Raw genomic sequence first — 20268 nt, forward strand, 5'->3', positions numbered from 1 at the left:
TTCATGGACAGCTAGATGGACTTTTTAGCTGAGTAGTGTGTTTAAGTGAGTGACTATATGACTGTGTAACTTCTGGTATTAGAATTAAATTGCTACAATCTCTTTTAGATGGAAGGTGTTTGGTAGAAAAAAGCTCTGGTTAAAAAGGGTATCATTAGTTAGTACAGGGAGTTAATAACAGGGTTAACTACAGCTGCACTTAAATGGTTCTAAATTATGAATGTGTGTACTTCCATGGAGAAATTATCAAGTATGAATTTTAGCTATGTTAAATATGTCTTATTTCAAACATTTAGGCTGAAATTGTTATCAACATAAAATAGGAGTAACAGTCTCTTCAGCTGTTTTATTCTGAACAACTGAGTAGTGCACTCTCTTTCACATGTTTCAGGTTTTCAGTTAACTGAAAAAAGGCCAGTGAAAGGGTATTTAACACTAATTCCAGCCCATTCACTACTTGCATGTGCTACCAGTCACAGGTACCTTTTCTGAAATACAGACAATCTAAACAGCTTATTGAAGCTGTAGCTTTGTTGTGTTATCCGGTGACTGACAGTGTGCCTTCTAAGTCACAGAGGTGTTGGAAGGATTGGTTTTTCATTATCTGGCTTCACTGTGTCATAAAGTGTGGAAGGGTTAGAATTACTCTGCATCACTGGAGGTAATAAGTGAAGCTTGTAGAAAGATACAGTGTAGTTCAAGTTCAGATTTTAAAGCTTGATGGAAGAAGTGCTGGACAAATTACTATGTGTAATGTTACCAGTTGGCTTAGATTATTGTGGTGATTTTTCTGGTCTTGGTGTTTTTTACTCCATTAAAAAACAGTTTTAACAATAGAAAGTTGGGCAGGTTTGTACCTCAGAATTCTCCTTTATGCACTCCCAAGACAAGTATGAGAGATGACACAATATATAATACATTTCTTTAAAGCAGCTGTATAAAGGGAAAATTAGTGTAAATACTGGACTGTAATGGGAGGACCAGAGTGAAACCCTGTGTGGGTGCAGAGAGGAGACTACCAGCTGTATTCTTGGCTCATTATACAGGTGATTTGTAGTCAACCCAGCTAAATACAAATATGTGTCATGGAGCTGCAAATCAAAGATGGTCAGACATGATGCTGTTCACTTTGCCCTTGAGTGTTCTGTTAGCTGAAGGAGGTGATGTGCCTTATTCAGAGTAGCCCAGTCAGTCAGGTGGCTTCATGTGGACCTCTGGATTTGAAATAGTGTAAGAAGAAAAAGAGTGCGAAGTTGTGGTGTGTTGACTTTGGCTGTGCACCAGGTACCCACCAAACTGCTTTATCATTCCTCATCAGAACAGGGTGGGGGAGAAAATAAGGTAGAAACCCCCTTGTGGGTGAAGGTAAAAGCTGTTTAATACAGGAAAGGCTGTGCATGGAAGCAGAGGTAAACAAAAGATGTATTCTTTACTCCCCATCAGCTGGCGATATCCAGCCACTTCCTGGGAAGCAGGACTGTAGTACATGTAGTGGTTGCTCCAGAAGACAAATGTCATAATAACAAATGCGCTCTCTCCTCCTTTCTCTTAGCTTTTATTGCTGGGCAGACATCATATGACCCAAGGATATCTCTTGGGTCAGTTTGGATCAGCTGCCATGGCTGTGTCCCATCTCAAGATCTCACCCACCTCCAGCCTACTGGGTCAGGTGGGGGGAATGTTGGAGATACAGCCTTGATGCTGTATGAGCACTGTTCAGCAGCAGCCAAAACGCTGGTGTGTTACCAACACCTTTTCTAGCTGCCCATACAAAGCACAGCACTATATGGGCTGCTGTGGGGAAAATTAAGTCTGTCTCAAGCCAGACCCAATACAGAAGGATAGGAAAGGCTGCAGGCTGTAGTTGAAAGTTGCTATAGGTATGCATGCTCAGAGGGATAAAGGAACAGACAAAATGGCTGCATGTGGATCTCTAATGTTTTACATTTCTGTTAATTTTAGGTCGCATGTTGCTGAATGATTCAAAAAAAGGGCCCCCTCATTTACACTATCGCCGCCCCTATGGCTGTGCAGTGCTGAGCATCATGGATGTACTTCAGTCAATCTCTGAAATAAAAGAAGAAAAGGATTTTGTTCTCAAAGTTTACACGTGAGTAACTCCTAAAGGAAGAAGGTTAGGAAAAATACTTTGTCTATGTTGAGTGATCAGATACTAAAGACATAGCGAATATCAAGGTGCTATTAACTGCATTTGCTGCTTTATCCTCCCCACAAGGTGAACTAGTGCTGCTGGCACTGGTTTTTGCTCCTTTATTGTTCCAGAAGCTCATAGAAATTAATGAATATTATCAAAGATGTTTCAGGTATGTGAAATGCTTCAGAAATTACTGAGTATTTCCCAAATCTGTGTGATATGCAAAGCTGCACTTTTATTAATGTGATTTATTTAAAATCTGCTAAACTGCAAATGAAATAATGATGCAGTATTTCTCCTGGTGAAGGGAGCAGGTACTCATGCCCCGTCTCCTATTCGTTATCAGTCATGGTATCCAACAAAAGAAGTAGATAACAGCTGAAGTCAACAGTGTGTGACCAGAATCTCAAAACAAGCCAACATTTTTTGAGCAAGAATCTGTCTACGGTTATTTGTGATTTTGAACTTTGAACTAACAAATTCTTATTATGAAATGTGGTCTCACACTTGTAATAAAGAGGCAACAGACAAACTGTCTGGAGACTGCAGGGAATAGTTAAGTCTCCTGTCAGTGAGGATAAATACTGGCATGATCTGCTTTGCAGATTGCCCAAGATACAACTGACATTATTTAGCGGTCTGTAGCCACTATTCTGAGTCCTAAGATAACTTGGGGGGGTTATTCTTTCAGAAGTGCGTTCAGCAGCAGAAAATTTGACATTCAAGGGAGCCTGTAAATGAAAAATGGCTTTTGCTGTTCACTGAAAGATCTTGGATATTTCTTCATGCATTAGAAATCTGCAAGTCCAAAGAAAAGTCTCTCAGTCAGTTCTTCCATTCTTTTTTTGCCAGCAGTTATGAAAACTGCAGCAAAAAAGTTACAGGGAAGAAAATTGTCATCTTTCTTCTCTTTGTCAATAGAATCTGCATAGTCTTGGCGTTTTGTCAACGTTCAGTTTCAGCTTGTCTCAAACCAGTGGTTTTTGGTTATATAGTTTATGTTAATATTGGCCTTGTAGCTATGGTGTTAATATACTGGAACTGCAGCATTTTGAATATTTACAGTAATGGAACATTCTGAATATCAGATTTCTTTTTTGATGCCCTTTTAATGCATTTTTAGCTTCTTACCCACAGAAAAATCAGAGAGAAAAATCTAAACTACTGGATTTCCCCATCTGTCAGTGACAAATAAAAGTACTGCAGCCAGTTAGAGCAATCCAAAGTCCTAGTACTATGGTCAACAAAATCACAGGATAGAGAGCTTCCCCCTTTTCTTCCTCTTAATCTGAAGTGCTTTGTTAATATGGATTACCTTCACAACACCAAAAGTACGAACTGAAGTGGTTAAGTTGGTTTATACCAGCTGTTGTTCTTCATGTCTGCTTCCCCACACTTTGTTTTCAACATCCACACACAGCCATTACTGCCTTCCCAGACAGGAAGTAGAACCCATAACACAATTCAGCTCTGTAATCAGATGCTTGTAATTTTTTATCATTGTTGTCATTTCTTTGGTTTGTAATAAGTCTTGTACATCATTGTTTTATGTTACTGCACTTTCTTTGTAAGCATCTAACAAAAACGTTCAGAAGGGAAAACAGATGTATCTGAAGGGCACCAGCTTATCCATTTTGCGGCTTTCATAGCTGTTGGTCTTCCATGACAGAAAGTTTTCACAGGTTTACCCACTTGCATCTTCTCTTTGCGCATTCTTTTAGCTAACCTACCTTTTCCTGCTTTTATAGGCTAAAATTGAAATGACAGATTTTTGTCCTTTGTAAGTTTAAAGTTATACGTGAACGCTTAAATGCTGAACTGATTTTTTTACCTGCTGTTCTCATTTTGATTATTGTTAAAACGCCTCAAGCCAACCCAAAAACATCATAAAGATGAAATAAGGAAGGAGGTGTATTTGTTTTTTTAAAGAAGCAGTAAAAGACACTCTTTTTGTACGCTATCTAGCTAAAGCTAAAGCTTCCAGCTGCCACAAATGAGGCAGTCAGCATACAGCCAGAAAAGCCTTTTCATGGGGAGAAGCTGGAAAAAATTTGAGAGACTGAAAACCTGACAAAGGCTGAGACAAATAACATGGTGTTTCAGTGGAGACTTTTGCTGGATCCACAAGAGGGAATACTTATGTGAGGAAAAAAAATCAATTTACTTCACCAGTATTTCTCAGCTTGCCTTATTATTGTTAAAGATTTATGGCTGAAAAATACTTCTTTCTCACAATCCAGATTTTCCTGTTTGCTAATCCCACAGTCATGTTATAATCTTACTAAGAGGATATAGTACCACAGCTCTAGTTATAAGCTCATTATGTAAAAGCATGAAGGTTTACTTTTATAATTCTTTTTAATAATATACATGTAAAATATTTTACAAGTGAGATGGAAACTAAATTGTCAGTCCATTTTTATGTTTTTATGATTTTTTTTAATCTTTAATGGAAACTTTTCATCATTGAACTCTTTGTGTCAGTCTTACCATTCCCCTAAAAGCTTTCCCTGTTTCTGTTTCATATTATCTTGTCTTTATTTATTTTGTCCTATTTTCTCACAGTCCTTTTATTTCCTCCATCTCCAGCACTAGCTCTTAAAATTCCCACCTCTTAATGTGGTGTATTGCCTGAATGCCTTTCCCTTTTGTTAATTCAGTTGTTGCTATTTGCCCAGCTGGACGAGAATGTACATCGCATTTCTGTCCCCATCTGTCTGACATCAGGGTCTGATGTAGTATGGCAAACATTCCAAATGGTAAATTCACTGTAGAACCAGCCAACCTGAAAAGGTGATGGATGGCTCAGGAGAAAATTCGTGTTTGAACGAGAAATAGATTTTGTAATGTATTTGGTATTTAGACAAGTAGAATGTTAACACAATAAAATGCATTACATGCAAGTGGTTTTGGGCCAGCATTTCAAACTTGGGAGAATATTATTCTTCTTTGTGTTCAGGAAATGTAAAGTGCAGCTTATGTTGGTAGTTGGTACAAAACTAGCTTTAAGCTATCTTCACAGTCCATTGATTTTGGGTTAACTTTGTTCCAGGTTAATTTGCAGGCGTAAGTCACTGGAGGCTGAAATCTATTTTAACTTGCTCTCCAGAGGCTGAGCAACTAAAAAATAACCAGAAGTTAGAAACTTTCTGTAGTCTCATCTGTAAGGATGGTACAGAATTTGTCCTAGAGGTTATCTGTCTGCGTTAAGGAGAATACTGTTTGCAGTAGGAAAAATTACTTTTAATGTCTTGGCAGTGTGAAGATAATTGTTATGTTTTCAACAAGTAAGTTGTACATTGGTTGAAGTTCTGAGTTGGCACAGAACACCACAATTACTGAAAGGGGTTTGTGCTGTCCATTAATGTCTTAGCTCTCTTGTGTTTTGGCTTTGAGAGATTGTTTGAGCAAGTACAAATGTAGTCAATTTGCCATACTGTTAAGTTCTGGAAGTTTACTTCAGTGCTGACCTGTCTTGAGTTACTGTGTGGGTATCTGTTTCTGTCCTCCCAGAAAGGATATAGTAGTTACAGAAGGTATGGAGCAGAGCAGTTAAAACGTTTAATGTCATAGTGTTGTTTATGAGAGAGATTAAGCATGTGTGGAGCTTCAACTTGGAGAAAAGTGGTAATGGCAACAGATACAACCAACCAAAACTTAAAAAGTCATGGTGGAAGGTAAATTGTTGTTCATGGAATACAGCTGCACAGGAATTAGGGATGCTTAATGAAATTGGTAGGAGATGAAATTAAAAAAGGTGGAAGAAAGTATGCTTTAGAAAGCAGGTAATGATCTTCTGGGTTGCACAGCCACAGGACGATGTGAAGACAGTCAGCAATAGGAAGTCCAGGGGGCATTAGGCGAGTTTTTGAACAAGTCCATAGACAGAGGGAATATGAGCAGACAAGGATGTACACTCTAACATCCCTAAGTTTTGGCTTTGGATCCTAAACAGAAGTGTGACACTTCTGACTCAAGTGTCCAAGATCCAGAAAAAATAAAGCATCCAGGTGAACTTTTGCCGTGTCCTGCTTTGCTGGCTTTCTGCTCATGTGTTTTTTATTCCTCTTTGGGGGGGGGTATTGTTAAAAGGAATCTGTATTTCTCCGTGACTGGAAAGGAAGCTGAAACATCTGCTCTGGTGCTCTCAGGCATCTCTGTTGAATGTAATTTCCAAAATGCTGCAGTGTCCCTAATTTTTCTCTCCAGAATCTTGCCATCAGAGTAATGAGAATATCCATAGAGCTATAGATAAAGTCATTTACAGAAGACTTTTTGGTTTTTTTTATGATGTTGCTCCACTTCAGAATATTTCTACATAAGGCATGGACTGGAGCAGTAAGAGATAATGGGTTTGACTTTCCACTGCATAGTTACACCGTCTGATTTTATGGTGATGGAGTAGCATCAGGTTGCAGTAGAGGGCGTTGCCCGCTCTTTGTTGTATCTCGTTGTTGTCATCATAATTCTTATTAACTTGTTTTTTGAAGATAATACATTTCAATTTGAGGAAACAGTCCTGAGAAAACTTAAGAATAGAGGAGGAAATTGGAAGTTAGCCATAAAAAAAATACAGAGAGAAACTCTCATGTAAGTGCACACAATGTCATGCGGTTAGTCTGAAGTCTCCAGAATTCCTAAAGGCATTGGAATGGTGATGGGAGATGTTAAGAGCTGCTGGATCCAGTAGCCTGATAGAGGTAAGGCTGCCACAGCTCCATGCCCCCAGGTCCAGCCAGGTACAAGGCTGAGCCTGTATTCTGTGTGTGCATACACACCATACATACACTTAGAGCCTGCCACACAGATCAACACAGGCAGAAAGTACACGCTAATACTAACACATACACCTCCAAAGGCCTCATCCTATTTTCCTTTCTAGCTTAGTAGGGTAAGAACTTGTTAGTGGAAAATATACGTACATATGCACACTGCAGACTCCTCCAGTCTGTTGTTTTAAACACTCGGTTCCATCACAGGGCATGGCCAGACAAGCATGCTGACAGCAAGCTATGCATGGGCTATTTTATACCATTATCCTTCTGTTTCCCTATAGCTTGTATAAAGTCTTGAACAACTCCAAATGCTCTTCCCCAGCATCCTGTAATGAGTCATGTATCACCAAAGGCAGGAGCCCATTTCAGTCTTTAAAGGGATCCAAGCTGACTGATCTTGCTGGATTTTTATCTGGACAATGTGCTGAACATCCTCCTGCAGCAGATGTTGTTCCCCACTTGCCATTGTTCTTCTTCTCCTTTGTGTTCAAGATGAGCCTTTGATTGTATATCCTAATAGGAAAGATAAGAGTTAGTAGGAAATATTAGAACAATTTTGTTTATAGATGCTGCCATTAGGTGGTCATCTTGGTAGGATGCGCATCCAGCAGGTTTGAATCTGACTGATCAAGGGCAGCCAGCTGTCCTGCCTGAATGTTGCTTGTGTTACATTCCACACACCAAATTGTTACGTCCTCATGGAACTGATACTAATGACTGAATTTTTCCTGCTGAGAAAAATGAGAAATCTACAGTCAAATAATTACACTGTAATTTCTATCCTAGGAATGGGTTGAGGATTTACAGATGGTAACATAAGAAATGAAATATAACAGTATTTAAAGATGCTTTTTAAAATTACATCTACATGACAGAGAGTTGTAAAAATGCTCAGAAGATGATGTATGTACAGAAGTATACTTTGTGGTGTTATGTATCTTCATTCTACAGCTTGGGGGGGGGGATGCATCATGTTTCAAGGAACTCTGTAAAATACGTGGGTAAGCAAAAGTCTTGTAAATGACTTAGATACTAAAAACAGGGTTTTATTTATTCTTTCATATTTCACTTATTTCTTGATTTTAACTTTTTTTTATCTTACTAAAAATAGGTAAAAAATGACAAGAGTTAATTTCAGCTTAACATTAATTCATGCAGAGAATTCAAATAGGATGTCCCGACTTTTCTTCATTCTGTCATAGTATGAAGAGTGAAACAATGACTTTGATAACAGAAAAATCACTACAGGTTCTAAAGTGTCCATAAAAAGGAGAATAACCATTTGGGAATGTTTTGTTTGTGGAATGTCTTCCACTTTTAAAACCAAGGGTTACATGGGATTTCTCTCATTCATAAAAACCCCACAGCCTTTCCAAAACCTTTCATGCTATCTCTACAGCAAAGTTGACTTCCCTGACCTGAGATGATTCAGCATAAAGCTTTTAACTTGAATTAGTGTTCTTTTATTTCAGGTGTAACAACGAAAACGAATGGTGCCAGATCCATGAAAACATTATTCGCAAGTCCAGCACCAAATACACAGCACCCAGCTCAAACTATGGTAAATATTGACTTGTACGTTTTTGTCATAATATCAGCTGAAGATGTGCTTTAGGAAATTGTTAATTATTTACGGCAAAGAAACTCAGTGAGTTGCAGGATTATATATAGCTGAATTTTTCTTTACTTGTGGTGATTTAAAAGTCCAGCTGAAGTTAATTCACATTTAGTTTACAGGTGAAAAGCTGTATCATGTCTGTCAGTTTAACCAGGAAATAAGAAAACACCAACGCATGATACTTTTGTATACAGCTGACAATGGCATTAATTCAGCATGCTAGATTTCCTTCATGGTTATATCCTTAGTGTTATTTTTATCTTGAGAGAGGTCAGCAATGAAGAGAGAAAGTGGCCTGTTACAGTATTAGCTTACTTTGAGTATTCATTTATTGGCTGTTACAATTACTGAGTGTAACCATGCGTCTGAAAATTGCTAGCCCATGGGAGGACACAGCATAAGCAGCAATCGGTATTGGCAGAGTTCCTTTAAAAGGTGTTTTTTGTGACACTGGACTAAGTCACTGTGACCAGGCTTGAGTCTACAGGAAATGAAGAATTTAGATTTTATTCATCAGAGTTCCCTTGAGTAAAACTGTCTTCCTTTTCATCCTGTATTCCCTTGAAAATTCCAGGTATAACACATATCCAGAGCTTGCTCTCAAGGATACCATTCATTCTTGTCAGAAGAAGCAAAACCAGGGGTTCAATTTGTCTTAACATTTGTCTGACTGCTCAGAATATTCTGGCTCTCCAGAAAACAAGCAGTGGTTTTGTGCCAACAAATTAATTATCAGGAAGACTCTCTGTGACAGTTGCAGTGCTAAATGTTTCAAGTCATAGTTCATGAGAATAACTGTCTTGGCAGGAGTTTTGCCACCTTTCAAATCCCTTTTTATTTTCCTAGTTAATGACAGGTAACTGTGGAAGTGAATTTTGTCTTATCTTGTTACCTTATTTAATGATTTCTGCAGTTTGCTAATTCAGAGAGATCATTACAGTTCCATCCCAAATGACCCAGCCCATAGGATACAGTTCTGCTTCATTACAGCTCCCTTTGCATTCATTACCACATGCCTGATTTATCAGCGTACTGATGTCCAAATACTTTCTATCAGCGTACTGATGCCCGAATATTGTCTTAATTTCATTTGTTAGCATATGGAGTATATTGAGGTATCGTAGTGGAATATGCAGTTCCTGCAGAAGGTATTAAGTACAACAACAAACAAATAAAACAGTCCTTAGGTTTGGAACTTTATTATATGCAAAGCAGGTCTCCTTCCCTGCTGTTCTTCCTGTTCCAGCTAAGGTCATCCGCTGCTTATCATTAAAACATTTTCCTGAATTATGTATAACTTTGAAACTTGGGCTGTTTGCATTTATTTCCAGGCCAGGTGTCTGCCTAAAACTTTCATTATTTTTTTCCCCAAGCATGAACTTTATTGAAGAGCAGAAAGAAAGGCAAATAGATAGCTTTTTACTCTTGCCTTTGGCTTTTAAGAATAATTACTTCAACCATTTCATTAAGATCTAGTACATCTCTGGGGCAGGGGGTTGGAACTTGACAGAGGTCCTGTGGGAGGAGCAGTATTGCAGGCTGACATGATTTAAGCCTAAGTAGTACAGTTTGGGCCTCTGAGAACCTGCTCTTACATGGAGGAACTGCTCAGTTCACAGGTGTGATTTTCCCCTGAAGAAAAGCTCATGGGTTGTTTCTCTCCCCACTTCCCAGGTCTTGTAAAAAAGTCAGCTCTCAGACCTGCTACAAGAAGTAGAAAAACCCAAAAGGATAGGCTGGATAGGAAGGAGGACTGGAGAGTAGATTTACAAAACCTCTTAGGGAAGTTATTTGGGGTGGAATATGTGAGAGGATATGATGTAAGTAACGTATGTAATACTGTGTTGGAAAATCACATTGCATATTTCCTCTCGGGACTGATTTTTATAAGTAATAGATTGATTCTGGTGCTGTTAAGCACTGTGGGTGCTGGGAGTGGGGAGGGAGGTCTGAACTTCCAAATTTGCTCCACTCCTTTCTGCTGGAATTTTTTAAATTTATTTTCATTTGTTTGGTTTTGATAACAAAAAGAGGCTCTAAAATGACCAGGTTTCTCCCGTAAGTGGCAAAAGACTGATTTCTAAAGAATTTGTCTCATGTTCTGTTAAATCTTCTATACACATTCACACACAGATGTACACTCCTGGGTGATACTCAGTGAGTTGAATTTTTTCCATGGTTACAAAGCCTCTGTTTTCCCTGCAGTGCTTTGCAGTGCTCTTCTGCCTACTTCGCTGGACAGTTGCAAGTCTGTGTTTTGGCAGCCTTTGAGTATATACATGCTGATTGTCCAGCTGGCTGGTTGGCCTCTCTTTTCCTTTGCTTTAAAGCTTTATGTTCTTTTTTTCATTCCAACTCCCAGTATTCATAAAACTTATACAATCTCCATGTTATCTAGGTATCTATTTACTTGCCAAATTTGGCTGAAGCTAAACAACAGGCCTGAATATTATTCCAAGGGAAGAGAGCAGAAATTGGATGGGAGGTTCATGAGGTTACTGGTTCCATTTTGCCATGTAACTTTCCGAACAAAATGGTGATTAAGTATATTTGCAAAGCCAATATATTAAGTTTAGGAAAATGCAGAACTTTAGGCGGCTCTTGCAAGATTATGTATACAAGGCACTGTTTGTTTCAGTATGTGTTGTTCCAGTCGGTGAACAGAGAGGGCAGAAAGAACTATTGACTAACTATCATTCACTGAAGGAGATAAAGATTGTGGAAAATTACTATGTGAGCAAAATTCTCATTGGTATGTGAAGCTGGTAATGTATGCTCAGCAGATGAGGCTAAGCTTGTTAAGTTTCATTCTGGCATTTTCTGGTATCATAATTCTTGATTTTGTAACTTTACCAATATATTATACTCCTTTTAAGGGTGTAGTGTGCTATAAATTAAAAGCAACTAGAGAAGGCAATTGGACTGAGATTTACCATGTAATTAGTCCCAGTCAAGCTATATATAGTTGATACACTAAAAGGTTGCATTGAAAGAGCTGGTTGATAAACTCAGTGTGACCAGTTGATCCGCTTGAAAGACGTTGAGGTAACGAAGGGAATTCCATTAAAATCAACATTCCTGTATGAAGTAGTTAAAGAAATAAGTGAAACAGGTATTATACTGTTCTGCAGTATGAAGAAGGATTAAAGGCCCCTTAGAGATACTCTAGTGTTGTGTGATGTGGTAGTTCAGAAAGAGATAGCATTGTTCATACCTGTGTTGTAACCTGCTGTATGTGAAGAACAGAAATAATGCTAATTAATTCACTGTAACTTCTGACATACCTGCAAAAGTAAGTATTCTGGTTTTCATATAATGTTATGCTCTTAACTGGTGCCTTAAAGCAGTTTTGTTTCTTTCATTTCAGTTTTGAATTACTCCAAGAGAGAAAAGAACTCTGGTTTTATGTATTTGTATCAGATTAACTGTGGAGCAAAGCATTATTTTACCTGAATGCCTTGTATATACAGACATGTCACCTTTAGGTCTGAAAAAATGAACATCTTTGGCTTTTTTTCCCAGGACTTATAATATCTCTTCAGCTTCTTCGTGGTGACATGGAGCAGATTCGAAGGGAAAACCCCATGATTTTTAACAGAGGTGTTTCTGTTACCAGGAAGCTTGGATTTCCTGATGTTATCATGCCAGGTAAACTCAACAATTCTAATCTTAAGCTGTTGGTCATTTTTTTTCTCATACTCTCCTAGACAAGCTCCACTGGGATGAGTGCTTTACTTGAAGAAGGTTAGTAATAGGAGAGTGGCCTCATTTATTGATAAATGCCAATTCCAGGTTCAGGGAGGCATGCTAAAACATTTTAATCAACAAGTTTTAGAGTAATAGAAGGTTTTAAGTTCACATGTATAGAGGGTGATCTGGAAAGATTGGTTTGATATTCCTCCTCCCTCCCTCACCAGTGAGATGTCTGTCATGTATGCTGAGCATATAGATTTTTATCTATAAAAATGATTTTGTATTTTTTAAATTAGACTATAATCTAAAATGAAATTAGATTTTAAATTAGATTTTTATCTTTTAAAATGCATGAAATTTCTTCTTCCCAATAATCCAAAGCCTGGAAAAAGAGTTTCCGCTTTGCCACCTTGATTTTTGGAGTTAGTATGATGCTTTTGTAATGGCTGACAATACGTGAGGCTGCAAATCTGGTGTGATTTTTCCAGCTGGCCTAACAGAGCACCTAGTCTGTGCAACAGCTGTCTTGGCTGAAGCATTTCTGTACTTTGTTTGCTCCTTACTTCTGGAGCAGCAGCTTGAGATGCTTCTTGTTTTGGCACAAGTTGAGCCAGCCCCAGCATAGCCAAGAGTTCACTTAGGGAGGAAACCAGAACCTAGCCAGTCATGCAATCAGTCAATATAAAACCTGGCATTATACTGTCTTGATTTTCACAGTGCAGTAAGAAATAGGCTTACTAATTTTATTGCATGTATAGCGTTTGAAATAGTATGTTATTGCTACGCATTATAAACTAAGACCAAGGATGACTTTGCAGACATGGGAAATGTTATGAAAGCATAATGGGAAAAGTACCTGATTTTATTACTCGGAGGACTGCAATAACACATCAATGTCAAAAGTAGTTGTTGCAACCTCATTAGGGAAGCTCTTCAAAAAGCACAGTAAGAATAGGGAGTAGGTGTGAAGAAGTTCTAGAAACTAAAGTAAAAGCATTTAGAACAGTATGTGTTTTATTTACTAACAAACTTGACAATAATAGTAATAGAACAACACGATGTTGGCTTTAGAGCCAATTACAAGTTTTACTTTCCAGTGACCTTACACCAGCTCAAGTCTTAACCCTAAGCAATCAAACAAAGAAAAGTTTAAATATTGTCTGTTGATATGCAGGCACAACTGCTGCAGGTTGATCTGCTGTAACTGAGATTGCAGCTAGAAAAGTCAACTTCAAAAATAACATTTACTTACCTATGAATTGATTTGCCTGCAAGAATTTCCTTATCCTCCACTTGTATAGAGATGTTCCTCAGATGCTTCAGACCACTGAATTTTAGCAAGCTTAAGGAGCAGCTTTATGGGCTCAGCATTCCTCCTAATTGTTTGGGGTTTTTTCTGGGCCCTAGCTTCTTTTTGCAAGCTGGCATGGTGGGCTGTCTTCCCTGCAGTTCTGCTGGTTTACACAATACTTTGGTCCTGGGCTTGAACAAGCAGGTCAACAGCTTTCATGTGCAAATGTTCCCACCCTAAGCTTGAAATACTCATTGCACCTAATTGAAATTTCCAAAGTTTGTTTCTCTATTTAAGAACTCTAGCAGAAGTGCTGCCTCAGTGCAAAATGTCCACCAAATCTTAAGTATATTATTATGATCTTTGTGATAGTCAGCATTAGACATTTAAGTAAATTAAAACCAGATTCCTGCATGTGTGTACAGCACTCCTGTTGTAAGGCTCACTATATAGGTACAGCAGTGATCTTCCTAGCTCTGGCCATCCCCTCTGTTTTTCCGGTGGTATTCTTCAAAGGACCACAGCTGCTTGCTAATGTCATGTTTGTGAGAACCACAGTTCTTTTTGGAGAAACCATAGAGATTTGAAGATTATAATCTATTTGGAATTGGGCTCATATACATATAGATCTGCTTAAAATACTGATTGATACAAATAAACATGTGAAAGGACAACCACTCGCTCTTAAAAGCTCATTGTCTCTCTAGAGGTGCTGGACACCCAGAACTTCTCAATTCAGAGGGAGCTACACAAGGTCTGCATGTGTAGATGCAAAGCTTTAGGTGTTTGTATTTGGGGCAGAAAATAAAAGGCTCACGTTTGTGGGTCAAGGTAGTTTGTGAATGTCTTTAAACATAGGTAAGAAAAGAAAGGCAGCCATGGAAGTGTGAATAGGCTTTCACTGTAAAGATAAATTGCAACACTGAAAGGGTGGAGATACTATGTGAAGACAGGTAGCCATGGGTGGTGCTCTAAACAAGAATTTTCATTATCCTGGGTATTCTCCGGGATAATGAAATCTCTGGAAAAATTAGATGAAAATAAAATGTGATGATGCAGTGAACAAATTTTTGTCAAATTTCTTAAAAATACATTTGCCGTTATTCAAACGACAGCAGATATTTGCCTGTTGTTTGCTTTTAAAACAACAGATGAGACCGAGGTTTGAGTTTACCTGATGTCCAGGATGGAACATTTGGGTGTAGGGTAAGTTATCTTGCAGGTTGATGAGCCAGGCTATATGAACAAGGAATGCCTGTCGCTTTACTTTCTGCTTGTTGTTGGCAGCCAGAATCAGTCATTCTTTCTTAGATTTACTGGTATTGTCTGAAGCTAGAAAATATTTCGTGGGGGAAGGGAGAGCAAAAAAACCACCAAACAAATGAAAAAACAGCTCTGTCATGCACGTTAGCAGTTCTCAATCACGTCTGCTGCTTTAAATGTCTTTGTCAAACTACCTTTTCCTTGCTTTGCTTCAGAACTGCTTCTTTCTCCTTAAAGACAGGGTTTCCTCTTCCAGAAGGAGCACAGAAAGTTCATGACTTGTATTTTGCAAGCAGATGCAGATTTTTCAAGGCAGTGTGATTTTTAAAACGTTTTTTGAATAAGTTAATCAAGGCTACGTCACCTCCTATTGTTAAAATATGCAGTGACCTTGCTCCTGAACCAGGAAATCTATTTTTTAAAATACATAGCTTCAACATTTCAAATTAATCTCCTTGGTCATAGGTTTTAACATGTTCATTTTCTTTTTTAATAGGAAATATTTTCAAATGTGCAGAGCCATTAAAATTGCATAGCTGTCTTATCACACAGTTTTCCTATACGTTTTGTTTTCTAAACTGTAGCATCAGTTCCTGTATTGAGCCCTCTTTTGCCCTCACTCAGGTATGAGCAACAGAAGTGGTAGCTGGTCGTTATTAAGAAAGAAGGTGAAACTGGTCTTTATGCGCTTATATTTTGCGTGGTTGTGCAGAACAAGATTAATGTTCTACAAAATCACCATGCCTGTCTTCAGTTCAACAGATAAAATGTTCTTTGTTTCCTACTGTGTTGTGATCTGATAAGGTCATCATAAAGCACTGAATTATCTTTTTTGTCCAAAGCGGAGGGATTCAGTCACACCAGCCTCCTGAGGAGGTGTGGAGGGGTTTTGTTCATTTGTGGGTTTGGGTTTTGTTTTTTTTACTAAATTGCTACTGGGTTTAAGACCGTCCATCTGACCCTGACAATTTTACCTTTCCCCAGAGATAAAAGCAATGAGGCATGTGCTGCTTGCCTTTTGGATTGCAACTTTATTTGTATACAGAACTTGCTGATCAGAAATCTATTGCATAGGCATGGCGTTTGTCAGTTCCCCAAAGGACATCCCTTCCCTTCCCCATGTGCTGATAAGTATTCTGTCTTTTACTTTGATCCTCTGATGAAAAGTGCATGCTTCATCTTCTACTTGTGAGTGATGTTTGTTTCTCTTTTTTTTCTCTCCCCTTGTCTTAATTTCCTGGCTTCTCTCCCTTTCCTTTCCCTTTATTCCCCTCCTCTTTCTTTCTGATGCAGAGATGAAGATAGTTGGGTGTAAGTGTCTGCTTTTTCGTGTAATGTCTGCTTATTGCTTGCTTTTTCCCATTTTCACATCTCTCATGTAATGTTGGGGACTGGTAAAGATAGCAAATCATGACATCATAGGACAGCTTTGGTAACAGGCGTAGATTTGTCTTACCGGTCTCTCTCCATACCACAGTGTTCCAGACAAATTTAGTAGCTGTGACAGAGGATTCTTTGTAAATGCAGACAAATGCAAAGGTGAGAAACATCTCAGCATCTGTGAGCACAAAGTCATGGCAAAAAAATATGTTAAGAAATGGATATGGCAGAATCCATCAGCTGTTCTCAGAATATTTATGGCAAGAGAGTCAATGAGACTAAGACATAATCATGTAATAATTATTACCCAAAAGCACTTACAAGAGTTAAAAAATATTTTTATCATAAATAAACTTGCAGAGCTGAAGGAGATAAGAAAAAATATAGTAAAAATCAACTTTATACTACTGAAAGGAAGCAGTTTCAGGGAAACAATTGAATTTAAAAGAGCATTGTGTGACTTCTCTATACACAGATGTCAAACAACAGGTAGCAAGTGATCCAAGTGTCGTTTGTTCCTTTTCCTAGAAACAATTGAGTGTTCTGTTCACTGAAAGCTAGAGTTAAGCTTAAATAATACTGGGGGGGGAGAAGGGGGAGAGGGAGTTATTTGCCATAGGGGCAGTAGGTAAAAACTCTGTTTCCCCTTGCTGTTGTAATATTGCTTACATGTTAATAGTTGCATACTACAACTATTTCCAGAATATAGGCCTAAAAATAATTAGTGGCTGGTGAAGGGTCAGCAAAATAAGGTGCTGAAGTGAATCTAATGTGATTCCCAAAGACTGTCAGATCACACCAGGCTTCTTAATTTTAACAGGCAAGTAGTAATATGGTGGTCAGTACAGAGAATTTACACTAGTGTCAAAGGCAACTTCACTGTTAGGGAGAATCATGCAGCGTGAGGCTGGCACTCTTCTTCATTTGAGAAACGACTGGGAAGAAGTCCATAATGGTCAGCCAGCAAGAAGGCCAAGAGCGTTTGAGATCCATCCCATGTGTCACACTTGGTCAATTTCTTCCCTTCGTCTGGTTTGTAAAAATCATGTGGTGATCACAGTGTGATTGTGGACGTCCCTCTGTTAACCTTGTCTGTGTTGAAATTACTGCATCTCAGGAGTAGTTGTGTGGGTTTTATTTGGAGAAAGTTGCAACTAAGAGCAGGGTGTAGTGTGCTGTTTGAGATCAGAATCCAGATGCTGGCACCCTGCTCCTGTGCAACAGCCTCCAGAGCTACCACAGGGAAGGGCTGTCCATCAGAAGAGAAACTAGTTTGATATACTTCTGGCCAGGAAGAAGAGCAGTTACCATTGTAAAGAACTAGAACACATACAGCCAAAGCACATTGTAACACTATACATGAATACCAGTAATTCTACACTTTATAGTTTGTTTCTAAGATCTTACTTGCTGGACTGAGTCTCCTAGAGTCAAACCCCTGGTTGTTTCAACTGCTGTAACTTGATTTAAGTCAGTGGGGTGATGCTGGTTAGTTGGGGGGATGTTCATTTATGTACAGAGCATAAAATATATGAGCTTGTTTTATCTTCATCAGCCATTGTGGAATATACTCCGAGTGTCCTTCTTGCCCATTGATGCTTTGGAGGCTATTGGTTATTATTCTGTAAAATGCCAGTATTTTGAAGAATGTGTTAAACCCAGCCATGTTAGAGAGGCAAGTAGATAGTATGTCATAGTGTTGGGCCATAATTGATTAGGATCATCTCAACAATTCAACAAATATAGACATAAATACTCATTTTTATAGATAAGTTTTTAATATCCTTGGCTGCTGAGACTAAAGTCTCAGTATTAAAGAAAGAACAATTAAAATTTCCTGGATAAGTATAGTTATCAAGTTACTTGAAGCTAGACCTGCGTATCCTCAGTGTTGTGAGCTGCCACTTTTCCCCAGCTTACAGGTATATGTGTCCTTTACAGGTTCACAAAGTCACAGAACATTGACTTCTTAGAAAATAAATTTGCTAGAATCAGGAAGTCAAGGATCTGTTTTGTCTTTCTCCTGTTGGAGAGTCTATGAATTATGTAACTCGTTTTTGACACAGTATCCATCTGTATAAAACGGGGACAATTTCTGTCCTCAGTATACAGAATCTTATAGGATCCCTGAGTAAAAAGTGTTAGATTAAATGCAGATGGTTTCTATAAATTGCTGCTGCTTTGCAGCTCAAGTTATGGGTTAGTCTTCTAGTGGAAAACCTACAAATCTTATCAGGATAAATCTCCTGCTTATTCTAATAGATACTAGACAATTATTGGCTGTTGGACTACCTAATGTTATTAAGTCTTGAAGGTAATCAATAACCATTTGGAAGTCTTCCAGTACATTTCTTTATTTTGTAAACACAGAATCGATATTTGGCTCCTGTGGCCTTTTCCACTGCTCCTTTTTTCCTTTTTGCTGTTAAAATAGTTTCAAGTGATTTGGGAGAGGATTTCATTTCAGTATAAGTGAACCCTCAAAGCTATAATTTATTCTTCATAATTTAAACCATTGTGCATTTGACATAAAGCTTTGTAAATAAGTTAAACCAAAGAAGCAGACCAAAAACTCCATGAAGGTGAAGGGAGAGTAAAGGGAGAGCCACATAACACATCAGAAAATAAATATTTTATATGATTGTGAAAAATAGTGGTGTCCAGGATATTTCATAAAGAATGACTCTCAGCAACGGCGTATGTAAAACTGCACATAGTTTATTCTAAAAAGCAGTTTGTTTGTTTTTAAATTGAAAACAATTGTAGAGAGATGGGCTTTAAAACAAATACCATTCTAAAAGCTCTCTTAGGTTTTCAGCTCATCCTTGTTAGCCATCTAACACAAAGAGCCCTCAGCTTAAGCTACCATCCGCAGGTCTTAGTCTATAAACACTTTTGGACAGTGGCCTTATAGCCTTTTGTATTCCTATGCTAGTGCTAGGAGGCTACAGCTAACCCAGTTTTTGTAGTCAGCACTGCTCTTTGTGAGGCCCGTGGGATGCAGGTTGATGAACCATGCTGGTTTGCTCTCAGAATGCAGTTTTGCCACACAGAGCCAGTACTGTTTGTGATAGTTTGCCAGAGAGAGGACATGAATTGTCTGCTTTGTTAAACAAGTTCTTTATTTATCATCTTTTCACGATGGAATTAAACATGGGGAAAGCTCTGTCTGCCAAGATTTTTGACTTGAGATGTAGCTGTCATTCCATGTTAGAGCTGCCAGGGATCACTTCTTGATCCTACTGACCACGCTTTTTGTTCAGTCGCATCCAGGCAGCACTGCGCTGTCTGTGCGCTCGTGTGGTGGCGTGCAGGCTGCAATTTGCATCCTCAAAATAAATCTGTTACTAAACTGCTCTCTCTGATGAAGCATGTGCTCTAGTTTCTGTGCAGCTGAGCTCAAACCCCTCAAAACCAGTAGCAACTGGCGAAAAAAGATGGCTTGAGCAGACTCAGCAAGGGATGTCATTAATGATGGCAGAAAGATACATCTTTGTAGTAAGGTTATTTTTGCTAACTAAACAGAAGTGTTTGAGTTTGTAGCTTGAACTCCAAAGAAACTGATGGGCTCCATAACTGATAGCCAAATGCTTTTTGTCTTGGCCAGGTACTTTACTGTTTTTTTTAAGACTTGCAAGACAGTAGTTTTACAAGAGAAGATGCACCATTATAGTTCACTAAAATACTTTTTCCCTTCTTTTTTTCTTCATTTTGATGTAAATCCACTGGTTTTTAGGTCCTTTACCCCCCACCCCAAAGGCATATTTTTAATTAGTGCAGTAATATCCCTCCTGTTAAACTTAATGGAAGATAAGATGCTATTTATAACCAGATGCTGCCTTTAATTTAGGCTGGAAAATTATTTGCTATCTGACATTGGACTTTGTGTAGCCAGACTATCTTTCAGAAAAGAGGTCATAAATAGGAAGCTCCAAAATGCTAATTATAATGAGTACAATTAATTTCTACTAAGATTCGGAGCATACAAATGGAAACTTTTTTCCGTATGCAAACTGCTAAGGAAAAAGGATGGAGTCTGTTAAGCAGGATTTTCAAAATGAAAGTCCCTATGTAACCTATCTTTGGGGATGAA

At 38.4% G+C, this 20268-nt stretch overlaps 1 protein-coding gene across 9 annotated transcripts in view; it reads left to right on the plus strand.

Annotated features, from left to right (window-relative positions):
* DOCK3 (dedicator of cytokinesis 3) overlaps window positions 1-20268 on the plus strand; it is a 184872-nt gene that overhangs the window by 88377 nt on the left and 76227 nt on the right. For all 9 annotated transcript variants that reach the window (XM_061346909.1, XM_061346906.1, XM_061346903.1 and 6 more), the window contains exons 11-13: window positions 1963-2110; window positions 8403-8491; window positions 12071-12196. In XM_061346909.1, coding sequence (XP_061202893.1) covers window positions 1963-2110; window positions 8403-8491; window positions 12071-12196 — 363 coding nt within the window. The remainder of the gene's footprint in view (window positions 1-1962; window positions 2111-8402; window positions 8492-12070; window positions 12197-20268) is intronic.

Source organism: Neopsephotus bourkii, unplaced genomic scaffold (genome assembly GCF_033783945.1).
Source record: "Neopsephotus bourkii isolate Nb327-2 ecotype Australia unplaced genomic scaffold, CSIRO-AGI_Nbou_v1 NB_284, whole genome shotgun sequence".
Lineage (NCBI taxonomy): Eukaryota > Metazoa > Chordata > Aves > Psittaciformes > Psittacidae > Neopsephotus > Neopsephotus bourkii.